Consider the following 27,902-nt stretch of genomic DNA (forward strand, 5'->3'; position numbering starts at 1 on the left):
TACAAATAAAGGCTACTGCGATGTGAGGTTAAGGGGCATAACTGAAGGTTTAGGATGATTACGTGAAATGAGACAGTTTTCAAACATACCAATGCATTAATTTTGATTACCTTTTCCCGGGCAAAGAGCAGCATGCCAAACATTGTAAAAAGGCAGAGGTGAAGCGCAAGCAGGAGCAGGACACTGTTGATGAAAAAAATGCAAACGCTCAAATTTTTGCATCATGGAATAATGATACGCAGCAGGCCTAAGCCTGGTTACATGCAATATTCTTGGTTAGAGCAGAATCTCATGATGAACTCATTACCTCCAGGACCCAGTGAAATGCTCTCCGTCACATGTAGTTGGATATTTCTGAAGAACACAAGACTCAACTAGCTTTATTGAAAGCCTTTGTAGAAGGCACTTCTGACAGAAGAGGCATGCAGCTCATCCATGGACGTGCCTACATTCTGACTCCATATGGCCATCAACCAGGATCGTTCCCACTATGTCACTATTGCACATCACAGTTGCGTGCTATAATAATTTCAATACTCCTGCTACTCAATCTTAATGCATTTTTGCGCACCAAAGGCATTACACTCCTACACACAGGCTAAAATGAGTATCCAGGCGCTCGATTCTTATTTCACTCCAAAAGGAATCTCCCTTTTAGTTTTTAATACTTCTGAAGATGCAACATACTATGCTTCCAGATAAAAACCAATAATATAACCTACACAAATGGGTCCCATTTTTTTTACAATACTAACATTTCTGAAGATGATCACCCAAAATGCCAATTAATTATATCAACTCATGTCAATTTCCGGGCAATTTAAGCCAAACATCCCAAAAAACATTTAACATGTACTCTGTTCCCGAACATGCTCAAGGAGTTACTTTCATGTACCTCAGTCCACTCCATCCAAAGCTGACCCCCCCAAAAAATAAATTGCATTAGTGTACTGCCTGCCATCTACGCCCAATCAAACCCAGTTTTCCCAAAATTGACAACTACTTGTGAAGTCTACTTTGGAGGGTAATATTTACCACTGGGTACAGTCATATTGCAGTGAAAATGAAAGGAATGCATCATGGAACAAACGCTGAAAGAGTTCAAGAGATGGTTATCTCCTTTTACAGTTTGGGAAATAACCTGGCACCTTTCATTTTTACGTTTCCTTTACTCGAGACCATTTTTGTCTGCACCGCCACCAAATCAAATTTCATGGTATTTAGCCAACTCAAATATTTCCACTGTGAATACAGGAAGAGTTACTTTCTTTAAGTGGCGACTGACGGAAAAGCAAACGACATTCCCTTGTGATGGCACATGTTGGCAAAAGGAGGCAATTTATTTGCGACATCACTTAACTTTGAAGTGCTAACATTCTATGCCAGTACACAGGGTGGCTCCACAGACACTGATCAATCCTTGCACCGTACAGTGAGCCCCAATACTTTATGTTAACAATCCCTCTTAAAGCGCCTTTCTTGGGGACGTCATTTCACCAAAATGCCTGGGGTAGCGGAAGTGACATCACATGACCCTTAACCCTCCTGCTGACATCACAGGAAGTGATGTCATTTTACTACGCCCCCCCCCCCAGTGACATCACAGGAAGGGATGGCAAATGACCTGATTTTTCATATGCATCTAGCACCTGTGTTTTCGAGACACACTCATTTTAGCCACATATTAGAACTGATGCACAGAGGGAGGGGTGATTTGTCCACAATCACACATTTGGCGAATGTAATTTTCCAGGTTCGATGTGGGGTCTATTTGTAAAACATACTTGATGCAGTACTTGTAATAGGGTAACGGAAATCTCTAACGCAGGCTACAGCTAGTGTATGAAACATCTATATATTAACAGACAAATAAGTACTGGTTATCTGTGGTGTTGCTGTGTTAAACAAGCTAAAAAGCACTGACCTGGGGAGGTGTGCGCTGCGGTTTACCCAGGAGCAAAATGCTGCATGAGCAAGGCCTGAAAATTAAATCATTGACCAGGATTTAGTATCGAACAAAATTCCAGGTTTATAAATGCATCTATGAGTCAGCTACAACTACAATAGAAGGAACCTATTAGACTGGTCTGTGTGCACATAGGGGAGTGCGCACCCGACAATGTTATCTTTGCTGGAGTAGAATACCTGGGAAAGGTTCTTTCAGTATACCCAAGACACCCATAGTTTTTATTTTCTAAGCGTAATAGTGGGTGCCAATGGGCTTAAAAAGCCCATACCGTGTAATGTAATATGATTGCTACACACATAAATCTGTGGCACCACACAGTTATTTTAAATTGCTGTGTGGTGCCACAGATTTGTGTGTACCAATCATATTACATTAAACGGTAGGGGCTTTTTAAGTCCATTGGCACCCACTATTATGCTTAGAAAATCTAACAATGCTGTAACGTCTCAAGTAATGCGCCCAGATACCTTTGGGTTAGGCGCGCTCTACAAATGAACAAATAAATGGTCGACGCTTGCTCCCAACTTAGATTTAGGTTAGGCGTTTTGCCACTCTGCATTCATTGTTCAAAGAACACCCTTAAACTGTGACCACTTGTGTCTGTCTTTACTGTTGCCACCATGAGTTCCTTACAAAGGGCAACAATTGGTTATGTAGAGTGTAGGCTAAATCATGAAAAAAGTACAATAGATGCAAGTCACCAAAAGCGTACAGGGCATTTCCCAATGCATCATCATGCTGGCACCTGCAATATATGGCAGTATAAAAAACATTGTCATGCTGGCTGTGCCCCTTCATTTCCATGCTGGCTCCACCAACATATGCCACAACTCCTATGTAAGAACATACTCCCGTTGATTTGGCCATTAAAAGGGACATGTAACAATATGAAAACCTGTCCAAACTGGTTCCAATTTAAGCCAGTCTAGACCCATAAGAACACTTATGCCCGATTCATCATAGATGCTCAGTTAATAAAAAGACATGCTAAGTAAAAAATATAAAGGCTGCTAAACCAAAACATCAGTCTAGCAAGGTAACACTACTTATCACGCTTTTTTTTTTCTTTTTTTAAAGATGCCGAGTGTCATGCCACAGTAAGCGATGGCTAGATTGACTGCACCAAAAATGCCAGTCTCCTGGGGGCTTACGCACACATGCACACCTCTATCACCTTTCACCCACTGGTCACTCACCCATACATCCCCTCTCGCATACATTAATTCACGCTGCATTCACCATATAGGCACACACCCACCCACAACATTCAAAAACACACCATCACATTAATACTCATTGACCCACCAGTCAGTCACTCACACCTTCTCTTACATCCACTCATTGCATTCTCTACACAGGCACACACCCACCCAGAACATTGAAAAACACACATGTTTGCACTATGTTTGTCTCAAAAAGTTAACAAACCCACTCAGCTGAAGGGGAGAACCCTAGATTGGATAGCGGATTATAACTACACAGCTACTATCTCTTCCATCATGCCTCTACCCTGGACAGACCATTCACTGGTGTCCTTTAACTTATCCACCAGTAGACCCACTCCCACGGCCCCTCTACTAGCGCCACCATTTTTAACCAGAAACAAAAAGAGCATCACAGTAGATAAATTAATCCCTGCTATCCTAAACACTCTAAATTCATTGTCAGAAAATCTAGATCCCCAGCATCCTAGTCCATGAATTTAACAATATCATGCTCACTACATTTGACAAAATTGCCCCTCTTAAACTTAGATCCAGCAAACCTAAAGCCCACCAAAAGAAATGGTTTACACCACAACTTAGAGACTTACGTCTCCTGAAAAGAAAACGTGAAACCAATTGGAGACTTTGCCCCTACAATGACAACAAGGCTAAATTAACCCCTCTCTCCTCACATTATATGAATGAAGTTTGCCTGGCAAAACGTAACTCTTATGACGAACGCATAGCCAAATCCAACTCTAGCATGAAGGAACTCTTCTCCATATTAAAAGAACTCGAGTAACCAATAGCATACCAGATATCTGTACCAAGGATAAGTCTTGGTGCACAGACATCCAACATGCACTAGCAAACAAAATCAACATGCTCCAAAATAAAATACAGTAAAAAAAAAAAAAGAAACGCTGAATATACAGCACTCGCCCAAAATCCCTCCACCTAGCAATCCTCCTACGGCACACAACAACGTATTCCACTACACCAAAATGTCTACCCTGGAAGTAGAAAAAATCATCCATTAGCTGAAACCTTCCAATTGCAAAGGCGACATCTGCCCAACACAACTACTAAAAGATGCTGCCAGAGAATTATCTCCCTTTATCGCCAAACTGATTAATGCCTCCTTTGCCTCAGGCACCATCCCCGCCAACCTAAAACAGTCTTGGGTGATCCCTCTCCTCGAGAAACAGACAGTAGATCCTCTCATCCCCACCAACTACCGTCCCATCACCACGTAACCATTTTTACTTAAAATACTGGACAAAGCTGCTTATAACCAGATTCAAAAACACCTAGAATTACATGAACTCCTAGGAGATAGACAATCTGGCTTCCGCCCACTACACAGAACGGAAACCGCCTTAATTGATTTAAAATCCCAAATTGACGAGCTGAGACACAAAGGGAGGACAGTACTTCTGCTCCTACTTGATCTCTCAGCTGCATTTGATCTAGTGGACCACAAGGTCCTCTGTAGACATCTGGATTCTGCCGCTCACTTCTCCTCTGAGGCCATCAGATGGATGGAGTAATTCCTGAGCGAGAGAACCATGAGAGTATTCTCTCCATCGGCAGCCACAGACCCTACCCCATCCTGTGCGGTGTTCCTCAGGGCTCTTGTGTCTCTCCAACCCTATACAACATCTTCACCAAGTCCCTGTTTGATTATCTGGACCATCTGGGTATCACCTACACCAACTATGCAGATGATACATAGATTCTCCTCCCGCTTTCTGGGGATCATAGTAAGGACACGGAATTGGTGAACAGGGTATATCTTATCACCCAGGCATGGATGGCCATTCATGGCCTATGCCTGAACAATGATAAGACTGAGCTGATAATCATAGGCACACATGCCAACATTAAAAAATAAGGCCAGGAATTTTCCTCATTCAATATCGACGGGAATATCATCAAAGTCTCCAAGGAAGTAAAAACCCTTGGTTTCTACCTTGATTCCACTTTGTCCTTTGATAAACAGGTAAAAACCCTGGCCTCCACCACAGCCTAAACTTGCAAGCTGATAAGAGCTGGCAAGCCATTCCTCTCAGACAGCTGCATGATCTTGGCCAGAGCTTTAATACTCTCCAGAATTGACTACTGTAATGCCCTATACAGTGGTGCTAATAAAATCACCATCCGGAGGCTACAAACATTACAAAATAACGCCTTGAGAGCAGCACTGGGCATAAACAAAAGAACCCATATCTTCTCCATAAGACGCCAAAATAAATGGCTGTCTACTGATAACAAAATACAGCTAAAGACATTATCACTAACCCATAAAGCTCTAAATAACGCTGCTACTAGCTACCTTATAGAAAAACTTCATAGAAGAATATCTCTCAGACCAACTAGAATTGGCAATGCCAATTGCCTGGCAATACCTAGATACAGACTTACCACGATTGGTTGGAATAGTTTCCCAGTGAAGGCAGCTAAAACTTGGAACCTACTGCCACAAGACCTGAGAGTAGACCAACCTTACCTACACTTCAGAAAAAACGCAATCAAACATCTCATCTCTACTGACCCCTTGTCTCCTATCCTTTACCATCCGCATCGGACTGCGCATACTCGCACTCGCCCAATATTCCCAAATGAATCCTGCGTCACTGCTTATAAGACTATGTGTAACTTATTCTACTTTGAGACTCATTGTAAATACTCAAGAGTAATATCTGCTAACTTGTACATTTGTATATTGCATATTATGTAACTATGTAAGCTTTATCATTGTATATTGTCTATTTTGTAACCATGTGAGCTTTGCATTTTCTTATTGCTGCGCCCTGTTACCTGCAGGTCTGGTGCGCATAAAAAGTGAATAAACAAACAATCACATCATTTTACTTCTCATTCACCTACAATTCACTTTCATATATCTGACAAGCACTTCATACTTTTTTTATTTAAAGCCTTCTTAACTTTTTCTTGCAGATTCAGTCTGTCCTTCCAGGCCACCATTCGCTCCCCTGTGCTGCTCACAAACAGGAAGCTGTGAGTGCTTCCTGGTTCCTATATGTGAGCTGCGAAGAAGCTGAAGGAGAAGGGTTTGGAGATGAATGTGACATGTGCCACATGGCACGTTCAGCTCCAACGCCAACCCCCCCACCGAGTGCCTCCCCGGCCTAGCCATCACCCTGATGGGGCTAGGACTGGGCTAGGGACCTCCCAGACCTGGTACAGTGGGGCCCCCTGCACTGCGAGGGCTGTGGGTCCCCACTACACCAGGAGTGTCGTTTCATTGTATTAAGATTTGTTTTTAATGTTTTAAATAATTGGGGATGTAAGGGGGTCCCCAAGGGTTGCAAACTGCAACCCAGGCGTCACGTCTGCGACCCCTGGCAACCCCCAAATGACGTCTCCCAAGTCTCTTTTGCAATCAAAAGCCTGCCACCAACTTAATCCTAGCAGGACAATGGGTGATGCCTTACACTTCCACACTCTATCCAGCTCTGTTTCCCTTTGTACCATACTAGACCTAAATATTTACCTAGAAACATGGGATCCGAGCATACGTTGGATTCGTCAGAAGAAAGGCACGCACAATTGAGCCATAACAGAGAACTTGCAACTATTGCTTGATGCAGGTATGATAACCTTTGCTCCAAGAACAATGTTTGAGAAGCGTCTGGATCTTTCTCATACAGCCAGCCCTGTACAGTCTTAAAGCTCGAGTCGTAAACAAAGAGCAGTCTTGTAGCTTGGCTTTCGCCACCAGCCTCACTCTTTCTACAAATACTACAGCAACCCACTTTGGCAGGCCAACCCACCATTTCTTTTTTTGCGCACTCTTAAGTAGAATTTTCTTTTTAAACACATGACAGTAGCTTTTTGATCTTTGTCTAGGGCAGCCATCCTCTAGCTAGGGAATAGCCCCTTAGGCTGCCCAGAGGGAGCAGAGCAAGCGCACAGCCACTGACTGGTTATGGAGAAGCCTGTTTGATTTGCTATGCATTCTCTGTAGCTGCCGGGATAGGTGAGTGGAGAAAAATGTTCACCTTCCGTTTCCTTAAAATTCCCAATAGGTTTCAAACTATTTCGTTTGCAACACAAATGTTTTAAAATACTGAAAAGAGAATTGTGCTTAGTCCATTGATGAAGCACCATAAAAGGAAACTTCTCCAAAATGGAGGGCTTCTTCCGCAACAAATGGACTGACCAGGGGAGGAGAGGTTAGGGTGAAGTAATCCTGTGACGCTAGTCAAAATATGTAATCTTGTGGATATTTAAGTACACATTGTTATGCATAACTGGAGCACTAGAATTACATTTTACAAGATATGTGGAATGCTGAGTCGCATTTGAAAGATTAGAGAGATAAAATTGCATGCATCAATGAATGGCCCGTGATTAAAAGGCAGAGATAGCACAAGTGTACTTGAAGAGGGCAATTAGTAGGAAGGATAATAAGGGAGGACATAGTATTTCAAGGTGAAGGGTACATGCCGTGGATCAGGCTTAGCTGGACTTCTGCCAATCTGAGGATTCGGTCCCCTGTCCAGTGGTACTCTTTCACAGAATCTTGTTCCCATACCAAAGTCGAACTGGGCTCCCTCACACCCCTACTGGCATCCCCCAAAAATGCATAACCCACAGCAATACAACTACAACCATCAGGCAACAGCACTAATAATGACTTTTACCACAAAACGTGTGTATTCCAGAGCAGGCATGTGGATGCAGACACATTAGCCAGTGCATAAAGCTCTTCAAACAGTGCGTGCACTACTTACTTTTGGAAGATACCAGTAATACTGAAAGCAAAGCTCCCAGATTCTTCAACAGTTTCCCAGTTGAACCAAACCTACCTTGCTATTTCCGGGAGTGTTCTCTTGATGCACTTCAGTGTCTTTTTCATCAAAGAGGAGTTCTGCAGAAGAAAGAAGGGCCGGAAGATCCGCCTTACTCGGATGCTCTGGAGAAAAATAATCATCAGATCACAAACCGCTCTTAAACCATTTCCCGTTTATACGTGCATTTCCCAAAACGTCTTCAAAATACACAAGCAATGGATTGAAACAGTTAGCAGAAGACACGCAGGCCGTACCAGTGTTATTTCAATAAGTGTTATCATACAGCAATAAAACAAAGGCGTGAACCGCTTATTATGGCAAATTATTCATTAATGATATAGTTTTCCAGTCCAATCTAAAAGCATGCAATGCCAGAAAAGATCAACATTGGATCTCAGGAATCCTGGACCTCTTAGCCCCACTCGTTAACAAATACAAATATTGACGATTGTGCTGTGTGGGAAAATTTGAAAGGAAGGAGTAGACTGGCGGATCCAGTGCGCAAAAAAGCTGAAATGGTCCCTTGCTGTGTTTATAGTGTACTTTTTTCGAACCATGAGCAGAAGTTGGGTTGCCTCACTGCACTAAATTATTATGCAAAAAAAGACATATGGAGAATGTGAAAAGCAGAGCAACACTTCAGATAAATCAATAACGCCATTCCTTGTAAATAGCCGGGAGTAAAATGCAAGTAAGACAAAGAATTGGCGCATGTTTCAGCATCATCTGGGAAAAAGTATAGAAAGAGAGCCTGGTTTAAAATACTGAAATTTCTAGTTTAAAACCACCCCAGCCAATGCATTTACCTGTAATTTCACAACCCAACATGCAATGTGGTTTCAAATGGAGAGCAGCCTCCTGTTACGCATGAAGGAAAGGTATTCCATTTCAGAATTGACAACGTTTTAATTCTGTAAGGTATTTCATGTATGTCCTGGTCATAAAATGTGCATAGGTAAAAGAGAAAAGTGAAAAACTCCCATAGCTGAACACAAAAGTTGCATCAAAAACAAAATAATAACAGCGTCTAGCCCCTATGGTGACACACTTCATAGAAAAGAAACATCATGCATTAGATTCGCTGGACCGTTCATTATTAAGTCAAAACTGGGAAAGATAGAAATGTTGACAAAAATAGGAGCAGGCACTCATTTTCATTACCCACAGTGAGAAGAAGGGTTTGAATGAACAAAGAGTGGAGCAGGCAATAATAAACTGGACTTGGTGACTAGATACAATTATGTATTAATTACTGGGACAAGTGTACAAGCCATGTACTTTACATGATGGGGACACAATGTAGGAGTCGTGCTAGATAAACGAAATGACCAGTAGGCGTTTGAAAATGATGTAGGTTGATTAAGTAGTAGACTAATCCAGTACATCCTCATATTAGGCAGAAAGGCACTACGAGTCGTGAAGGGATACAAACCCTTGATAAGATAATATATTGGAGATGGTGATTAGATGCAACTGTGCATTAGTTACACTGACGAGTACAAACGTTACGTACTTCACATGAAGAAGGTATAAGATTCGAACAGTAACATTAGATTGGATGAACGGACCATGAAGCGTTTGCTAAAGTCATGACATTAAATTCTCCAGCAGCAGACAGGTCCACTGCATCCTCACATTCAGCGGAGGAGCTCTGTGTGCCGTGATGGGACAGGAACGTTAACTAGGAGGTAAGCACTGGGGGAGAGACAGCCACACAAGGTAATGTACCACAGTTGCTTGGTATACGGTCATCTTTAAGAAAAAGAGAGTGAAAGGTTTGTATTTACTCTTTGCCATATAGAATGATCAAGTGCCTGTCAAAGACATAAAACGCCTGATCAAGCTAATGTAATCAGGCAGAAAGGACCGTTAGACACATGCACCAAGTAGGGTGCTAAGGTAATGACGACACCGGGCTATCCAACATATCAGCTTGAGAACTAAGTGAGAATCTGAAGTAGGTCACATTTTGTGGGGGGTTTAATTTAGAACACAATGACAGTGTTAGGGAGAATTCTCAGAATTTTCCTTCATCTTAGAGACCCCCCAGCAACTTTGCTGGATTCTGAGGACTTGTTTTTTCCCTTGGAATGAGTGTGAGCTTTTTTCCCCACTCTCTCATGTATTTTGATGTGTGTTTTACTCTTGTGTTCTTTGATTATGAAGTTTTAGCAAACCCCATAAGGCATCATCTTTTTATTGTTGTGTCACACAGCACCTTCAGTGATGTGGCACAGGGGTGTCCCTTGGACTCCCCAAGGTTTCAATACCTTCTCTGGGATGAACTACTGTTCCCCAGAGAATGTAAAGTTAAATTGACTTTACTAGTCTTTTAAAATTCATAGACCCAGCACACACCGTCTTACAATGGAATGCTGGATGGGTTACCTAGTATCCCCTGTGTCTAAACACTCTTGGAGCAGTCAAATGCTACCCTTTCCTATCGAAATGGCTGGTGGCAGTGGTTTTATAACAAACTACCATGATTTTTCCCAACCGCGAACACCGGTAGCTAAAAATCGGGGTAGCCATGTTTTTCAATATGGCACCCTAGACCCCTCTGTAAAAACAGACTCTGATCATCTTATTTCACCGTTTCTTTGTGCAAAGGTCCTTCTTGTGTTCAACACTGCACGCCAGACCAGGTTTGGTCCCTTTGTTCGTGAGCCTTTGGTGGGCTTCAGGACTGAAGTCGCCCATGGCGTCTGAGTGTCTGAGGTGGGCAGGAAGTGAGGGAGGTGCCCGAAACTCCCTGTCCTTACTCTCCTAGGAGACCCAAATGCACTCTGGCATGATTGGCTGGCTTGTGTCCGGCTAGGACAGCCACCCTGCTGGGTGAGTGGCAGCTAGGCTGGAATGAACGGGAGAAAACTGTTTAAAAGGCGAGTCTCCAGGACTGGAAGGCAGAGTCGACCACTGGAACGAAAGAACCGAAGACGAGCTGGAAGAGGACAGCTGCTGCAACCACTGGACCTTTGGTTTGCCCAGTGAAGCTGCAACCCGAATTGCTAGATCTCCAATTGACAGAGAAGCTCCTTCAAGGATGGCTTCTCCCCTTGAGTTGGTGGGACCAATCAACTCAGCAAACGCCTGGATACCATTCTCGGAGCTGGTCAAGGTTAGCCAGGAGGAAGGACACCAGTTTGTGTTTGGAAGCCACAGCTACTTGAGCTGAAGTGACGCCATTTTGTTTGCTCCGATGACGATCCCGTGCAGGAGTCCCCCAACATCCTCCCTCTTGTCCCCACGACTGAGGCTCAGGAACAGCGAGACCTGCAGGCACCTGCCAGGAACCAACGTCTTCAGCTGCAACTTTTTGCTCCACTTTAAGGTACTGTCCCATATGCTTGAGAGATCCCAACTCTTGCGGTGGAAGTTTGTGAAACTTTCCCAACTCGCAGGCCTAATCAGCTTGTGACCCGACATAACTTGGTTTTTTGTCTGAACTACTTCTAAAAACTTTTACAAAGACTTCTCCATTTGTACCAGAACAGTGCTAGCCTATCCAAGAACAATAGGCTATTGACTTTGGCCTGGCCTATTGAATTGATTGACCCTCCTGGTACATTGAACGTTTGCATTATCTAAAAGAAGTGTTTTCTAACCCTTGGTACAAACCTATGCTTTTTATTCCTAATTGAAAGTACTGAAGTGCTATTTGGCTGCTTTTTCAGGGGAGCGCAAACTGTCTTTATAACTTAGAGTTTGTTTTTGTAGTATATTGGTGTTTAATATTGAGTCGATTTCTACTAGTGAAAGTTTTCTAAATAACTATGTAAATACATGTTTAAGTATTTATTTTAAAAACTTTATTTAGCACTGGCAATGACACTCTACAGGAAACATTTGCTCAGGGAGTACCAAAATACATAGTTGTAGCAAGAGGACAGATTTGCATAATGTAAAAACTCAAATATTAGAAAGGTGGAACGTAAAGAGCAAATCAGATAAGAAGAAGGAACAAGTTACTTACCTGTAACTGTTGTTCTCCAGCATGGGTCTGGCATGGATTCACATGCTCATGAATATTCCCCGTCGTCAGGCTGGGAATCCTCGGTAAAGAAAAAAATCAGTATCAGTTTCGTTTCTGATCTGTCTTTCTTAGTAGTAACCAATCACTGATCTCTGGGTCATACTACCCCCAACCAATGACTGCCCTCTCCCAAAGCTCCTCCCCTGGCAGCCATCCTCAGATTTGGTAGCACGTAAAGTGGCAGTATGACCAAGTGAGGAGCCGCAGAGGGGTAGGAGGGATGGTTCGCATGTGAATCCATGCCAGACCCATGCTGGAGAACAACAGTTACACGTAAGTAACTTGTTCCTTCTCCAGCATGGGGTCTGGCATTGATTCACATGCTCATGAATATAAGAATACATAGCAGTACACACATGCACAACCACGGGAGGTGGCAAAGGCTCAACATTAAGCATTAAATAAACTCAACATTAAGCACTCTTACCTCCTCACCAGGCCCACCTTCAGGCGAACAGGTGGAATAGCACTGCTTGGCGGACTCTGGACTCCTCCCGGGAATCAAGGTCGACGCAGTAGAATCTCGTGAAGGTGTGCGTCGACCTCCACGTAGCAGCCCTGCAGATGTCCAGCAGGGGCACACCAGACAAGAACACAGTGGTAGCAGCGATCGCTCTGGTCGAATGGGCTCTCGGACAGCCGGGCAACGGTCGGTTTGCCAACCGGTGACAGTGCATGATGCAGCCGGAGAGCCATCTGGAAATGGAAGCCTTCGAGAGAGCCTTCCCTTGGTTCACAGGTGCAAAGTTCACAAATAGCTGTGACGTCTTCCGAAAACTCTTTGTGCGGTCCACGTAAAACTTCAGCGCTCTAGCCACATCCAGCGAGTGCAAAGTCCTCTCGGCCGGCGACGAAGGCGACGGGAAGAACACTGGTAACACCCAGGGCTCGTTGAGGTGGAAGTCCGACAGCACCTTGGGCATAAATGAGGGGTACGTCCTGAGCACCACCCTCGTGTCATGAAAAGTCAAGTATGGAGGCTTGCAGGATAGGGCCTCGATCTCACCCACACTTCATGCGGAGGTGATGGCTACAAGAAATGCTGTCTTCCACGACAGGAACTTCAACGGCGCCGAATGCAGAGGCTCGAACGGCACCCCCATGAGCCTAGACAGCACCACGTTGAGTTCCCACGCCTGGGCAGGAGCCTTCACCGGCGGGAACGATCGGAACAGTCCCTTCATAAATTCCTTCACCAGGCAATGAGACCACAAGGACGCCTGTCCCGTAGTTCTGGTGTATCGGGAGATCGCAGCCAGATGTATCTTGATGGAAGTGTGAGCTAATCCAGCCTTGGCCAGCGACAGTAGGTACAACACACTTTGGGGAGTCCCCCGGATGAACCATTCAAAAACAAATACAAATTTAGTGGCCCAGTCTTAACTCATACTGGGTCCCACTCCGTAGGTTATTCACATCACCACACAGAATGTAATACACAGTGCACTAGAATTTTCATTTAATATAAAAAGTTTTTTTTATTTTAAATTTTATTACATAGGCATGAGTCCTACGTTTCACAGAATAAAACAAACCACATGCAAACATATATTAATGTGGAGAGTGTAAGTATGCATCTAATAGCATTATTGTGATTAATTCATAAAAGTTCAAGGTGACACAGCCACAATTCTCTAAGATGGGGGAGACCGGGCACACATGCTGTCTTCCTGGCCCTATCTGGCTAACAAGTCACAGAGATACTCCATAAAGCAGTGTCACCTAATGCAAATTCTAAAATTACTTCATCATGGCGAAGTGAATTGCGCCTGACCAAAAAACACCCATCCCAGGTCTACGTCCATAGTTGCATTATTAGGTCATGTAGCATAGCTCGATGACGTGCAGAGAAGCAAAGGACGTTTCGGCCGAACATCAATTATGCTGCCTTCATCAGGACCCCAGGGAAAATGGAGTTCTGTGGATGTGATAAATGATTATATTACTAACACATAAAAGCGTATTAGTAGCCCAAACAATGCAGCTACTGAAAAGAAAATATGCTAAACCGTGTGGGAAAGAGACAAAATCCTCCACCAACAAAACACCAAACTACTGTGTACAAGTGGGAGCCTATGCCTAACCAAAGTGGTTACGTCAGTATAGAAGAAGCCCACATATGAATTTAAACATTCGTTGAACCCTTCCCTGGTACCAGGCCAAAAGGGGACAACGAAAACATACACGATCACCAAAGAACGTGAAGAGGGGAAAAATGGGAATCAATAATATGAAAACCCCCCAAGAAACAAAAAAGGGATGGGTGCGTAGGGAGGTGCCGTGTCCAAATACCAACATGCTGAGTATCCCAACACACCAGGCCCCAGAGCCAAACAATCCATAGGCACCAGCAGCAGGGTACAAAAAGGGCTGTGTGGGCCCAACACTTACTGCAAGAGATGTAATGGTACCTCGAAGAGGTGTTTCGCTACCCCAAGGACGACAAGGGGAAGGTAAAATAAGGAAGGGCCGCCAAGTCTATAAGCGAAAGAAATTTAAAAGTGAAAGTAAATATACAAATGAAAAAATTTAAAAATGTAATGACCCCCTCCCCCCATTGGGGCCCACTGCTTAAGGGAGATAGACACATAGGGGACTCGGCCTATCACCCGCTGTGTTTCCAAAAAAGGGGCACGGTTGCTTACCTTAATCCGCGGGCTAGGACAAATCCTGAGATGATGTCCCTCCACCGGCGGTCATAGTGGTGAACACGGCCAAAGTGATCGTATGCGGCTCCGTTCCAAAGCTAAAAACAGAGAGACAGGGGGAGAAAGAGGAACAAAGCGGACCTGCCGTTAGTTCAAAGGTGTGGGGTCCACAACCTAGAAAGGCTGGCAGTAAATAAGCCTCCTCAAAAGGGAATACATAAACAGAATTCAACGGACTCACGGTTTCCTAAAGCTCATTGAACGCGTAGGCTATCCATGTTAGGATAAAGAAATGGGACTGGTAAATGGAAGCAGCCGCCATGGAGCAACTGATGGCACATGAATGTGGAAATCACGTGTGCGCCAATGCGTGCTCTCTCACGGAGGTATAATTGAGCCCCTAAACGGGCCCCACCTTCGGTCGGATGATAGATATGCACACTAATAGTGCCATACTAAGTATGCTAATGTTGTGGTACAGTGCCAGATGTTGTAACTGGCAAGAGACCCAAAAATGAAATAAATACTAGTCTGCCTGTGCGGAACCCACGGACAGCTAGATTTTTGTAAAAATATGTAGATGTAGAATTGGAACGAGTGGAACCAAAGACAATGACAGGCGGAGGCCTAGAACTAAATAACACTCCAAGAAGGGCAATACCCACGACCCTCAGATTGTGTTGAGTGGCTAGGGCGCACAATAGTCATGGGAGAAAAAATAATAAAACACCTGTCTAGAGTGGGGAATAAGAGTGTCACCACCGTAAGGGGTTACTTTCATTTAGACCCTGTTCAATGGTGTCAAGCCGGTGTATCCACCTGGCCTCGGCCAGGTTAAGTCTGTATGCTGAAATATTTTGTCTTGGAAATGCTTCCAGGATCCACCAGTATAGATCCTCGGGGGAATGGCCATATTCCATATAGTGAGACACTAGTGGCGCGTTGATGTTCTTACACCTAATGCGGGATCTATGTTCTACGATCCGTATGTGGGTAGGTCTCGAGGTCTGACCGACATACTGTATTCAGTGCCCATGTGGCCTTAAATATATCGCATTAGGAGTTTTGCAATTGGTCATGGCACGGATGTCCCATTTCCTGCCTCTCACCTGGAATTCTTCGATTCTCTTGGTGTATTTGCAGACTGAACAGCCTCCACATGGAAAATGTCCCAGCGACAGTAGGTACGGCAGTACTTGAGGGGTCGCAATCTGCAGAGGGTTAATCTTCTGTGCACGGCACCAGATAGAGAACCTCTTCCACTTATGTCCGTAGCACTTGAAAGTTGAGGACGCCCTGGCCTTTGCAAGAACCTCTCTGCAGTCAGCCGGGATATCGTACCTTCCAAACTCTAGTGCTGCAGGAGCCAGGCCTGCAAGTTCAGCGACTCCGGGTCGTGATGAAGGATGGCGCCTCCTTCTCTGGAGAGAAGAACTGCGTCCGACGACAGCTTGACTGGTGGGGACGCTGACAAGTCCAGAAGGTCCGGGAACCAGATCTGTCTCGGCCACGCCGGTGCAACGAGGATCATTCTGCACCAGGACCTCTTGAGCTGGTTGATGAGTGGGAGCAGCAACTGCAACGGAGGAAACGCATATAGGAACAGGCCGTCCCAGGGGAACGAGAAAGCATCGCCCATGCTCCTCGGTTGGGGAAACCTGCTGGCGAACCTCTGGCACTTTGAGCTCGTCGCTGTCGTGAACAGGTCGATCTGGGGTTTGCCCCATCGCTGAAAGAGTCGCTCCACTTGATCCTGGTGTAGTTCCCACTCGTGGCACGAGCGCAGCTCTCTGCCGAGTGAGTCGGCGATGGTGTTTTTTATCCCTGCCAGATGAAACGGCACCAGAAACATCCCTTGAGCAACGGCCCAATGCCACAGGTCCTGGGCTTCCTTGGATAGGGCCGGGGATCTCGTTCCACCCTGCTTCCGGATGTAGAACATTGTGGTGGTGTTGTCGGTGAAGATCCTCACCACCTTGCCCTTGAGGGACGGGAGAAAGGACCTGAGGGCCCAGAACACTGCCCGGAGCTCCAGGATGTTGATGTGGAGCGGCTTCTCCTCCGGGAGCCAAAGGCCTCTCGTGTGAAGATCTCCGGTGTGGGCTCCCCACCCATCCAGGGAGGCATCCGTCATCACCGTTGCCTGGTGGACTGGGGTCTGAAAGTCTGTCCCTGCCGCTAGATGAGCGCGGGTGCCCCACCACCAGATCGCTCGTCGGAAGGTGTCGTTGAGGGATCCTGTCCTCAAAGCTGCCCGTCGTTTGAATCCAGCGGTCGTCGAGGAACTCCTGTAGAGGGCTCATCCGAAGCCTGCACAGGCGCACAAGATAAATGCAAGAGGACATCATCCCGAGGAGGGACTTGATGGACCTCACTCTGGCCACGTCCATGGCCAGCAGACGCTGCACCTTGCCTAGGATGGCCTTTGTCCTTTCCTCCGGCGGCGAGGCCAGACGCGCCACTGTGTCGAGCTTGGCTCCCAGAAACAGTGAGACTTGAGAGGGGACCAGGTGGGACTTGGGGAAGTTGATGGAGAACCCCAGGTCCATGAGCAGCTGGACGGTCTTCGCTGTGTGTTCTACGGCGAGCTCCCTTGTCCTTGCGCGGATGAGCCAATCGTCCAGGTAGGGGTAGACGTGGATCCCCTGCAGACGCAGCTGCGCCATCACTGGAGCGAGGCACTTAGTGAAAACCCTGGGTGCCGACTTCAATCCCAACGGGAGGGCCTTGAACTGGTAGTGCCGCCCTTGGACCACGAACCTGAGGAACTTCCGGTGCCCTTTTAGAATGGGAATGTGAAAGTATGCATCCTCCAAATCCTTCTTTGCCTTGATGTACTTGTTCAGTCGTCGCAGGTCTAGGATGGGTCGCCACCCTCCTGTTGTCTTTTTCACGAGGAAGTACCTTGAGTATACTCCGGAGCCCCGGAGCCTCTTTGGGACGAGCTCGATGGCACCTTTCTTGAGCATCGCCCTTACCTCCAACAGCAGTTGAGGGACGTGGTTTGCTTTCCTGGCCACGGGAGGAATGCGGGGGCACTCGTTTAGAAATTCGAGGGCGTGCCCCTGGGCCAGGGTGTCCAGCACCCAACGGTCGGTGGTGATGGACTCCCACACGCTGACGAACTTGGCGAGCCGGCCTCCCACCGGGGTGCTTCAGCGGGGGCCCGACGCCACGGTCGATTCAATCTTGCTTGGAGGACGCCTTGGCCTCCCTCGCGACGACGGCGGGATCCACCCGACTTGCCTCGTCCTCTATAGGCTTCCTGCGGCGAGGAGCGGGCTGCTTGGCGGTACGTAGGAGGAGCCACCGCCGAATCCCTTGGAGGCACCCTGCTTGCCTCCGGAGCTCCGAAAGGACGGCCTTTATTGCTGGAGAACTCCCAGGGCCTTGGCTGTCTCCGTGTCTGCCTTGATGGCTTGGAGGGACTCATCCACTGTTTTCCCAAACAGGTTGTTCCCGTCGAACGACATGTCCAAAACCTTGGCTTGTACGTCCTGGCGGAAATCCGTCGCCTTGAGCCACCTTCATCATCTGAGGCAAAAGCCGTTGCCTAGCTGGCGGAAACCGGTGTCGGCAATGTCCGTTGCCACCGTTATGGCATGGTCCGACGCCACCTCACCTTCTTGCAAGATCTCTAGGGCCTCAGCCCTCTTGTTGTCTGGTATGAAGTCCATCTGGGGGGGCGATCTTGTACCATAACTCCCTGTCATAGCGGGCCACGATTGCGAGGGCGTTGGCCGCCTTAATCGTTGTTGCCGCCGACGAGATAACTCGTCGTCCCATTGCATCCAGCTTCTTTCCTTCGCCGTCCGGCGGGGAAGTTGACGTCAAGGCCGATGCCCCCCCCACTTTCTTCTTGGCCGCCGCTGAGTCAGGGGTCAGTTGTGCCCTAAGGCACAAAGGTGCCACGTCGGGGACCAGGTACTTCTTCTCGTACCGATCCCTCTTGGCAGGCGTCATAGACGGGTTCTTGAGAAGGGCGAGACCCTCGTCCCAGATGTCATCCAGCAGAAGCACAGCGAGGACTGTCTTCCTCTTGGCCTCGCGCCGTTGGTAAAGGAAACATTCCTTCTCTTCAGGGCAGAGCTGAAAAAGCTCAGATGCCCTGGCGATCATAGCGTGGAAAGACCCAATCTCGTCGGGCAGGGAGGCCCGGGCAGGAGGCGATGGGAGCTCCGTCCCGTCGTCGCCGCCGTCATCCGTACCTGTCGTGGCCGTTCCTGTGTCATCCCAAGGTGCAGGGGACGTGGGCAAAGGCTGAACAGGCCACGAGGGCTGAAAAGGCGGGGCTGGATGGGTCCGTCTTCTCTTGTTTGGGGGACTTCCCAACGGGCCTGGCTCTGGCTCCTCCGTCGGGCCTGGTTCCGTCTCCTCCGTCGGTGGTAGGGGCAATCTCGTCCTTATCTCCGGACATAAGGATTGTATTGCCAACAAAATGGCCACTGAGTTGTCATGCGGCTCCGGAAGCGACGGTTGACTAGGAACCTCGCCAGTGCCGCCGGCGCTCTCGTCGTCCCCTTCGTCAGGATCCCTCCCGTGGGACCGGGCTTCTTCGACGCCCCCGTCGAGGCCCTCCAAGACTTCAACCGGTTCTCCCTCGGAGGCTGTGTCTGTGTCCACAATGGCCACCGGCTCCCCCCCCTCTTTTTCCGCCGGGGTCTTCACGGGGGTCTTCTCGATGGGCCTGAAAGAGGCTTCCCTCCGCGGTGGCAGGGAGACTCTGGGCCCCAGGTCGCCTCCACTGGTGTAGCCTCCTCAGGCTGCGCCAGGGCCGCCGTGACTTCCTAGATAGAGGCCTCGGCCGGGTGAATCAAGGCCTTCACCACCTTCGGCGGGCCTGTGGCCTTCACCTTGGGGGGAGGGTCACCGCCTCGGTCCCCCTCGGCTGGATCCTTAGAGATCGACCGGGGCCTCTCCAGAAGCTTCACCGGGTGCTCGGCTTTCCTCGTCCCTGAGCCAGAGCGTTGGCTCGTGGTTGATGGCGCTGGAGAGGATGCACCTGCCTGGCAGCCGAGGAGCCCGACCGTTCGGCGCTCCTGGTGCCCGCGGACTCGCAGTGCTTTGCCTTCTGTTGGGCCCCCCTCGACGGGGCGCCCTCACAGGACTTAGAAGACCGCTCTGACTTCTTCTTCTTCTCACCCGACGGGCTCTTTCCTTCCAGCCAGATGGAGAGACGAAGGTGTTGGTCCCTGATGGTCCGTTCCGACATGTTCCCGCAAAACGAACAGTCCTTCTCCACGTGCATTTTGTCCTCATGAAGGCAGTGGAGACATTGAGTGCTCGTCCTCCTTGAAAACATTCTGCAGATGGCATCCAGGGCAAACCCTGAACAGCTTTCCAGACGTTGAGCTTCCCTTCTCCTGGGCCATGTCCGGGTAGGCCGCAGAAACTTCTGGACTCCTCCAAGAAGCGTAACTCGACGAAAACTTCACCCTTGAGGGGCGTAGAAAATCCGAAACGGGTCCCCGTTGATCGGATGTAGACACGGTGGAGCTTGAGGCTCTATTTGAACGAAAAATGAGAAAATCTCTTTGAAAAAGCGCAAAAACGCAGCAAAAAGCTTGAGAGCTAAAGCACGAGGACTCCCAACACTTGAGCGTGCGGTAAAAATCTGAGGATGGCTGCTAGGGGAGGGGCTTAGGGAGAGGGCAGTCATTGGCTGGGGGCAGTATGACCCAGATATCAGTGATTGGTTACTACTAAGAAAGACAGATCAGAAACGAAACTGATACTGATTTTTTCTTTACCGAAGATTCCCAGAATGACGATGGGGAATATTCATGAGCATGTGAATCCATGCCAGAACCCATGCTGGAGAATAGGATTTATCATACGACATAATACAGTTCAGTTTGTTGTATTATCAGCTCCTTCCTCTTCTTCTATCATACGTATGTATGTCCTGAAGGGGGCCCATATGTCTTTAGGTCTAGATGTAGACATAATCCCTTGTACATACGATTCCTCACTTTCTTGTGTATGAACAAGATCAAGTAACCAGCTTTTATGAGTAGGGGGTTCCTTCGATTTCCATTTTTTGAGAATACTCTGTTTCGCGACTGCACCCCCAACAGCGAACAGTCTACGGGCTTTAACTGAAGCCTTGCCAATATCACCCAGGAGGTATTTTTAAGTACTTTTTACCAAGAAACCTTGAGTGGAAGTGTCTACTTGAACCACTGTGATTGTGATACTTCTGTGCAACTTCTGCTACTGCTCACATTCCCTCTTGAGATTAGCCTGGCTGCTCAGCTCGCTACCAAAAGTGTGCGGTACAGACTTATACCAAAGGTTTATTTTTGCTTACACCTGTAGTGCTAATTGTGTGTGGTGTTGCCAGGGGGTACTGCCTGCAATTCTGCCTAACAGACAGTGCTGCAGTCTCAGCAGCACATTAAAAAGAAAAAGACTGATGAAACTATTTTGGAAGCCAAAATGTATGAGGAGGTCAGAGTTATGAAGAAAGGAATGCAGTGGGAGTATAGTCACTAAAATGGAGTAATACAAATTCCATGCCGAGTGATCTTACATAGTTTTCTATTTCACAGGTGGTCTTTATGAAAAGAAAATGGAAGATGATATCAATGTGTTTTTAATTAAAATGAGATTTGATGATCTATGGGAGTTTTTCTGTGCATATAAATTGAGATTGCATATAAAATAAAAGCTAATCATGGACAGATATTCGACCTCAATGGATGAGAATTGATCAATGTCAGCAAGCCCACTGAAGATGTTCCTGCTAACGTGCTTTACTTTGGTATAAGGAACAAAACATGTCGGGTGTATGTGTATGTAAGATTTGAAAATTAGTTAACCAGAGTGGATGTAAGAAAGCAAATGGCCAGTAGGGCACGTGCAATGATAAGGAGTTTTGAAAACGCGTATTGATGAGCTGACAGAGTAGGAAGTTATTAAGATATAAGCAATCCATGTTCAGAATAAATTAAAGCCACGTTGATATTCGATGATCTATTTCAATCGTTTTAGCATATTTTTGTATAGATTTTTTTTATATGAAGACAGTCGAAATTATACATTTTTATATATATAAAACATTACCTGTTGAAGTCCTCTTTAGAGGGGCTTTTTTATACTTGGTTCATGTGTTCTAGGGGTGGCTCCCCCTAAGAGGTTACGCTTCGTTCTCTATGTAGTGGTTGAGTACTTCATTCAAAGCATGGGAAATAATGTTAAAAAAATGTTTCTTTCGACGACAACAGTACAAATATCCAGTGCACTATTATTTTTTACAACTTATGGGAGTGAAGTAATTGTGATGCAACTATAAACGGAGAGGAGCATTCTCCGCAGCTATCAAATGCCCATAATTACATATTAGATTGCTAGAATGTATACAAGGAATATATTACCGTTTAATTTGCATGGCCAGATAGTTCTAATTTTGGCAATGCTTGTTTTGCTGGTTGTTCTGTGAATTTAATACAAGCTAACATTCCAATTAACCCATATGAGGATACGTTACTTGGGAGGTTGGGGAGAGAGGGGGTGCAAGACCCAGACGATCAATTCAGCCGTTTAGTGAAAACCAGACCCGTTTATCTTTCATTGAAGAAACCCATGGAGTTCAATACAGCAAAAGGATCACTTTGGAACTTCACACAAAACCGCTGTTTCACCAGCGTTCATGTCCCAATTAAATGGTACAGTTACTCAAGAAAGACTTGGAAAAAGACAGTGTGCATCACAATAAAGTCCACTCTTTAAATGACAAGGAACACATTATATAGAGCCTCTTCTAAATTCATAATGAGAAATTCACAGATGGAAAATAGGATCACGTGTTTGGTTGGACCAAAGAGAAATCAAAGAAATAATGAAGAAAGTCCCAGTATTCGATGTGTTTGCTAGGAAGCACAGATAGGTTCAAAAGTGACCCAAAAAGCATTGATAAAACCAACCATTAATGTCATGTAAACGCTGGTGTCAATGCTTCTTGATGATGGGGAATTAGTCTGGGTAGCAGCCTACCCCTTTTTTCTGATTACAGGGGACCAACATGATCACACTTCTCTAGCGACAGCGATCCAGCAAGAACGGTTACCTCACTTCTGTTTTGCACAGGAGTGCAAGCAACCTCAACATTGTTGTTGCCTCATTGTGCCTCATCAGTGGTTTGAAGCTTGAGTCACAGAAAGCTGGGGTTCTGCATATCTGCATATCTCTCCCACTTAAGAAGTCTGCCAGATAAAACGAATGAGCAATTCGCATAAATGATGAGTCAACACTTCTAAAACACTCAGAAATCCTCTGGGAAGCATTCCAGTCCTTTGATTTTCTTGATATGGGTCCAAATGGCAGATATGCAGTGCTCAAACAATAGCAGTGCTGCAGACCTGAAGGTCTGGGAGAAACAAATTGTGTGCATCAAACTTAAAAATATGCATCAAAGTATACTACAGCAGCCGCCTTTACCTTTACCAAGGCTAGACTTGTAAAGACGAGTTGTATATGAAGTAGGCCTCTTAAGAAGGGGAACACGTGTATGCATTGAAGAAATGCACAAACAGAATTGTGACAGAATGGGACTACATATTTTATGCAAGCAGAAGTGGTAGTAGTAATGGCAAATTGGCAAGCATTTGAAAGTACGAGGACTCCTAGGAATTGGAACATTGAGTGGGCAAAGTACATACCCCGAACACCCTGTGCTACGTCGACAGTACTTATCAGACAATAGTGATGCACATGGATAATAACCAACAATGTTCTAATCCCATTTGACGACACAGAAGCATATGACAATGACGACCATATACTCCAATTTGAAAAACTAAGCAACCTTTTTGAAATGGAAGAAAGTGCCCTCAAACGGATCAAGTCCTCTCTCACAACCAATCTACCAAACTTAAATTGGACCAGTTCATCCTTGCCCCAAACCACATAAGTTGGGTGCTGCAGTGATCATCCTCTTCACCACTTTCTTTTTTGGACACTTACATGCAGCACCTGCACGGACTCAAACTTTATGCTGATGCCACTCAAATGATTTTCTAAGTAAACAGCCCAAATGTCTCCCTTCAGATTCCCAGCGGAGGCGTTTTGGTTCATGCCTGGATGAGAGCCAATACACTTTGTTTCAATTCTCGCGCGTGGACCTTCTGGGCACAGCATGAAAAGCATCTGACCCAAACCATAGTATTTGACTCCCCTATCGTTTACTCAGCAAATCAACAAGGACAGCTCAATCAAAACTCCCATCTACTAAATAAATAAGATACCTACTCACTAAACAAAGCAGTGATCATAAGAAAACTAGACTATGCTCTCTACTTGCACGTACTAAATAACCTCATCGGGCATCGAGCAGCTAGCATCGTTTTTGTCTTAAATACCCAATACACCATCTCTCCAGGTTTGAAATCGTAGATGGCTCCCACTCCATAGATTTCGCTACACTTTACCCGCAAACAAAATTGGACAACGTTTCATGATTGCTTGCCTAATACCAATAGGGAGCACTATTAATCTACATGTGGACTCCAAATACATCTCGCCAACAGAGCTAAAACTGGGAGGAAACTGAAGCAACCACCTGACAGACCTCAATCAAGATTGCCAATGAAGGGTAAAGAGAGCAATGCAAGAAGAATTCCAGGAGTACATTTCCAGTCAAGGATCATTTGAGACTCGTATCCCAAAGGCGTCTGTCTGACAGGACATTAATTTCACCACCATCAAGCACATCTATTTATTACAGGTCCTAAATTATTGCCTGTATGTCCTGGAAACCGGCGATTCAAACACTGTGAAAAGCTCATCCATAGCCATTCGCTCCCTTCTATAACCCATCCCACCACACATTCCTCACCCTTGCTCCCGGGCACTTTGATCAGTATACACTTCTGCATTTGGTGGGTTACAAATCAAAATAATACATTATGTATACTCTGTTGGATAGCCCAACTGTACAGTGAGGCACAAAGCTACCCCAGGGCTCTTTAAAATAGGGTCTGCATCTTATTAATTGACGAGTTTACCGGGCCTTTAGTGCCCCAAAAAGGACCAGTGTGTGCATAGTCCATTTATTAACCACACCTTTCCTCTGTCTCTCAGGAGGCAAGTGTTTCATACTTCAAAGTCCTGAATTTTTGCTTCAAGGACTGGAATTCAGATCTTAACTTCCAATAGTGCTTTCCGCTATATTTTCGAAAAGCTTTGCATACCATCAGCTCGGGGCCCAGTAATAGCCATCACACTACTGCACACAGACAAGCCAGCTCACTTGAGCACACACAGAGCGTTTACTTTCAGGCACTTTGCACCGTGCCATCAGTATCACCTTTCTATCTCATGCCGGTACTTGTCAAATGTTACAACAACGGCATTTAATGTTCAAAATTATCGAAGATACCAGCAGGTGAGAAGGGTATGTAAAGGTAGACTGGGAAACCCCAGTGCTAGCAGAACAGACGGGCCAGGAAATCCTGCACCCAATGACGGAAATAGTCAAGGTAAATGGCAAAGTTCTGCTTTATTAACAATCCATATAAAGCAGCGATAGAAATAAGCACCCAGGTCTCCAAAGCGCTTCCAACTCTCCAATGGAAAACATAAGGTTTTACCCTGAGTATACATCACGATGGACATCCCAATCATGGTTCCAAACCATACAGGGATTTGGGATTGGTCAGGGCAATTGTCTACATATGGGTTACATAGGTGTTGGTCATGATGATCTGATGCCCCCAACTTGGACGACCCCTACAGTGAATAAGGTCAAAAAGACACAACTAAATTAAAATTAGTCTTGGGAGGATAGCTCAGGGGCAACACTCTCACCTTGGAAGCAAGACAATGAAGAGCAATGCAGGTTCAATCCCCGGGTCTGCGCTTAGAAACCTCTGGGTATTAAGCATGTTATAAATAACCAATTAACAACAGCATCATTTTGAGAGTTTGTTATTGACTAGCAGTGGTCTCACCAACCTTGAAGGTTTGGCAGGTCATCAGCACGCAAGCATGAATAGTGGTAAGGGGGAAGACATTAAGGAGCTGCTTCTTCCAATTAAACAAGACACCATCTCTGATTTGCTAGGCCACAAATCAGGGATTTTAGCTTGGAAGTTGGCCTTGTCTGGCATCTTTGTTGAGAACTTGAGGGGAGTAAAGGCATGAGCCCATATGTGTCTGGGTTTGAAGAATAGACACTGTTCAACTATAAATCACGTGAGGAGACCACGATTTGAATTTCTACTCTGCTTTTATTAGGATTTTAGCCCATATTTATGCAGGTGACTTTACCCTCTGTGGCCACTGGAGACTTATTCTTCAGCCAATATTAAGCTTTAAATAATGGTGACCTGGCTTTCACATGCGGTTTGTTCCTTTACTTGATCTAAGAGAAATGTGTCTTACGCTTGGGAATTATTTTCTTCGGTTCCCCGCAGAGCTATCCAAACCTCCCTTTTCCACAGTAACCTTGGCGGGGGTTGTGCAGATTCTGTTTGGCCTGCATGGATCTGTATTTTCAACTAATTCAGCAAGTGGAATCTCTCTGCAGCTTTGAGGCATCTCTAATGCTTCCCATTCACTCTAACGTGACTTTGCTGTCCATGTTATACAATAAGGCCACTCTGTACCATTGCATTTCTACATTTAGCAAGCTTTATATGTGTATCGTTCTGTGCTGCATTTCAGCGTAAACATTATATGTTGCTAATGTCTGATGATGCAGGTAATATCCTTCTCTAAATGCACATTAAACCTAATGTTCATGTATCTGCATGGTGAGTGCATATCTACTTCATGTCTAGTGCATCTACGTGTCAGTTTGACAGTGATGTCACTTGCTCTCGCCATCTTCAGTTACAGCATGTTCATTTCTTCTTGAGCTTGCAGATTCATCTCTTCAATTATTCCAGGATAAGGTCGGTAGGGTTGCCTTAGTGAATAGTGTTTCTCCTACTTGCGGTATAGAGGCAGGGAAAGGCAGATGCCATAAATGATGCACTACTCATTCTTATGCTATAGATGCGGTGGAGGGGCAGCCGCTATGAACAACGCATTAATTTGCCTCTCGACAGGTAAATACATAAATCAAACATAAACCCAAGATCTCTGGTTTCATTCTTTGAACTGAGAGGTCAACTTTGGGATCCCAGGTTTCGGACGTGCACAATACTGATGAAGAATAGCATCCTCCCCACCTCCCATTCTAAAAATAAATGTGTAGTATTGATTCTCGAACGCAGACAGTCTGTGGCATATCTTGGGTACCTCAGAAGACCGATTGGTGAGATGGAGTGGCAGAGGAAGAAGTCAGGTGGAAGAAAGGAGGCCACAGGGAGGAGTGGCATCGGCATAGGAAAGAGACATGCCAAGGATAGACAATTGGAGGGTGTACGTCAATATTACAAAGAAGCAGCAATAATGGCAAACCTGTGGATTTGGTGAAAAGACCTATCCACACTCATGGTCCTTCACAATAAAACCACCACCAGTAGGAGACCCGAGTGGATGCCGATGACGGTCTAGTAGTGCTGCTATACCACAGTGAACGAAACAAGCATTAGCAATGCCAACAGTTTGGGCCTTTGTGTAGGCATGGGAAAGGCACTTGCCAGGCACAACCATAGTGCTATTTGGCCATTGATGGTAGCAGGTATAAAATGTTTTACCTGGGCATCGAATAGCAGTGCCTGGTAAATGCCTAATATACAAAAGCTAAAACTGTTGGCTGCGTCAATGCTATTAACAGGACTTCAGTGAAAGACATGCGGAGTGCTTATAGAGTGGCTGAAGCCAGACCTAGTAGTAAGTTTACAACTCCAATTAGGCAATTAACTCTGACTTGAAAAACACTTGCTTTGAAAAAACACTGAAAGGCACTTTGAGCACAGTTTAATGGTAAAGCTTGATTAAAGGCAGCTCAAATAGTTCCCACAAGAAGGTGTTTTGGGCGTCGGAGGGGCAGGAGCTTGGTGGTAATGGCCATAGGAATCACCATGGCCAGAGAAAAGCCAATGGGTGGGCAAGTGGGCAAATGTTATGTTAAGTTAAGCGATGGTGATTTATATTGTGCACCGCTGCCATGGTCATGGTCTCTAGGCGCACTGGCGGATCTGAAAAGGAAGGAGAGGTGGGAGGGCTTAGTTAGTGGGAGAGAGGGAAAGCACTAGAGAGCTTTGATGTACCGTTGGTAGCTTCAGTTCGGAAAAACCAGTCACTGTATCCTGGGTTTGTTTTTAGTTGGTATGGCTT

General features: G+C 45.9%; 1 protein-coding gene across 4 annotated transcripts in view; it reads right to left on the minus strand.

Moving 5' to 3' along the window:
• Positions 1–27,902, minus strand: part of TPCN2 (two pore segment channel 2) — a 675,604-nt gene that overhangs the window by 365,409 nt on the left and 282,293 nt on the right. For all 4 annotated transcript variants that reach the window (XM_069623451.1, XM_069623453.1, XM_069623452.1 and 1 more), the window contains exons 6-7: positions 8,010–8,116; positions 111–183 (exon numbers count right to left, since the gene is read on the minus strand). In XM_069623451.1, the coding sequence (XP_069479552.1) occupies positions 111–183; positions 8,010–8,116 (180 nt within the window). The remainder of the gene's footprint in view (positions 1–110; positions 184–8,009; positions 8,117–27,902) is intronic.

The sequence above is a fragment of the Ambystoma mexicanum genome, chromosome 11 (assembly GCF_040938575.1).
Source record: "Ambystoma mexicanum isolate Mex_15411 chromosome 11, UKY_AmexF1_1, whole genome shotgun sequence".
NCBI classification, from domain to species: Eukaryota; Metazoa; Chordata; class Amphibia; order Caudata; family Ambystomatidae; genus Ambystoma; species Ambystoma mexicanum.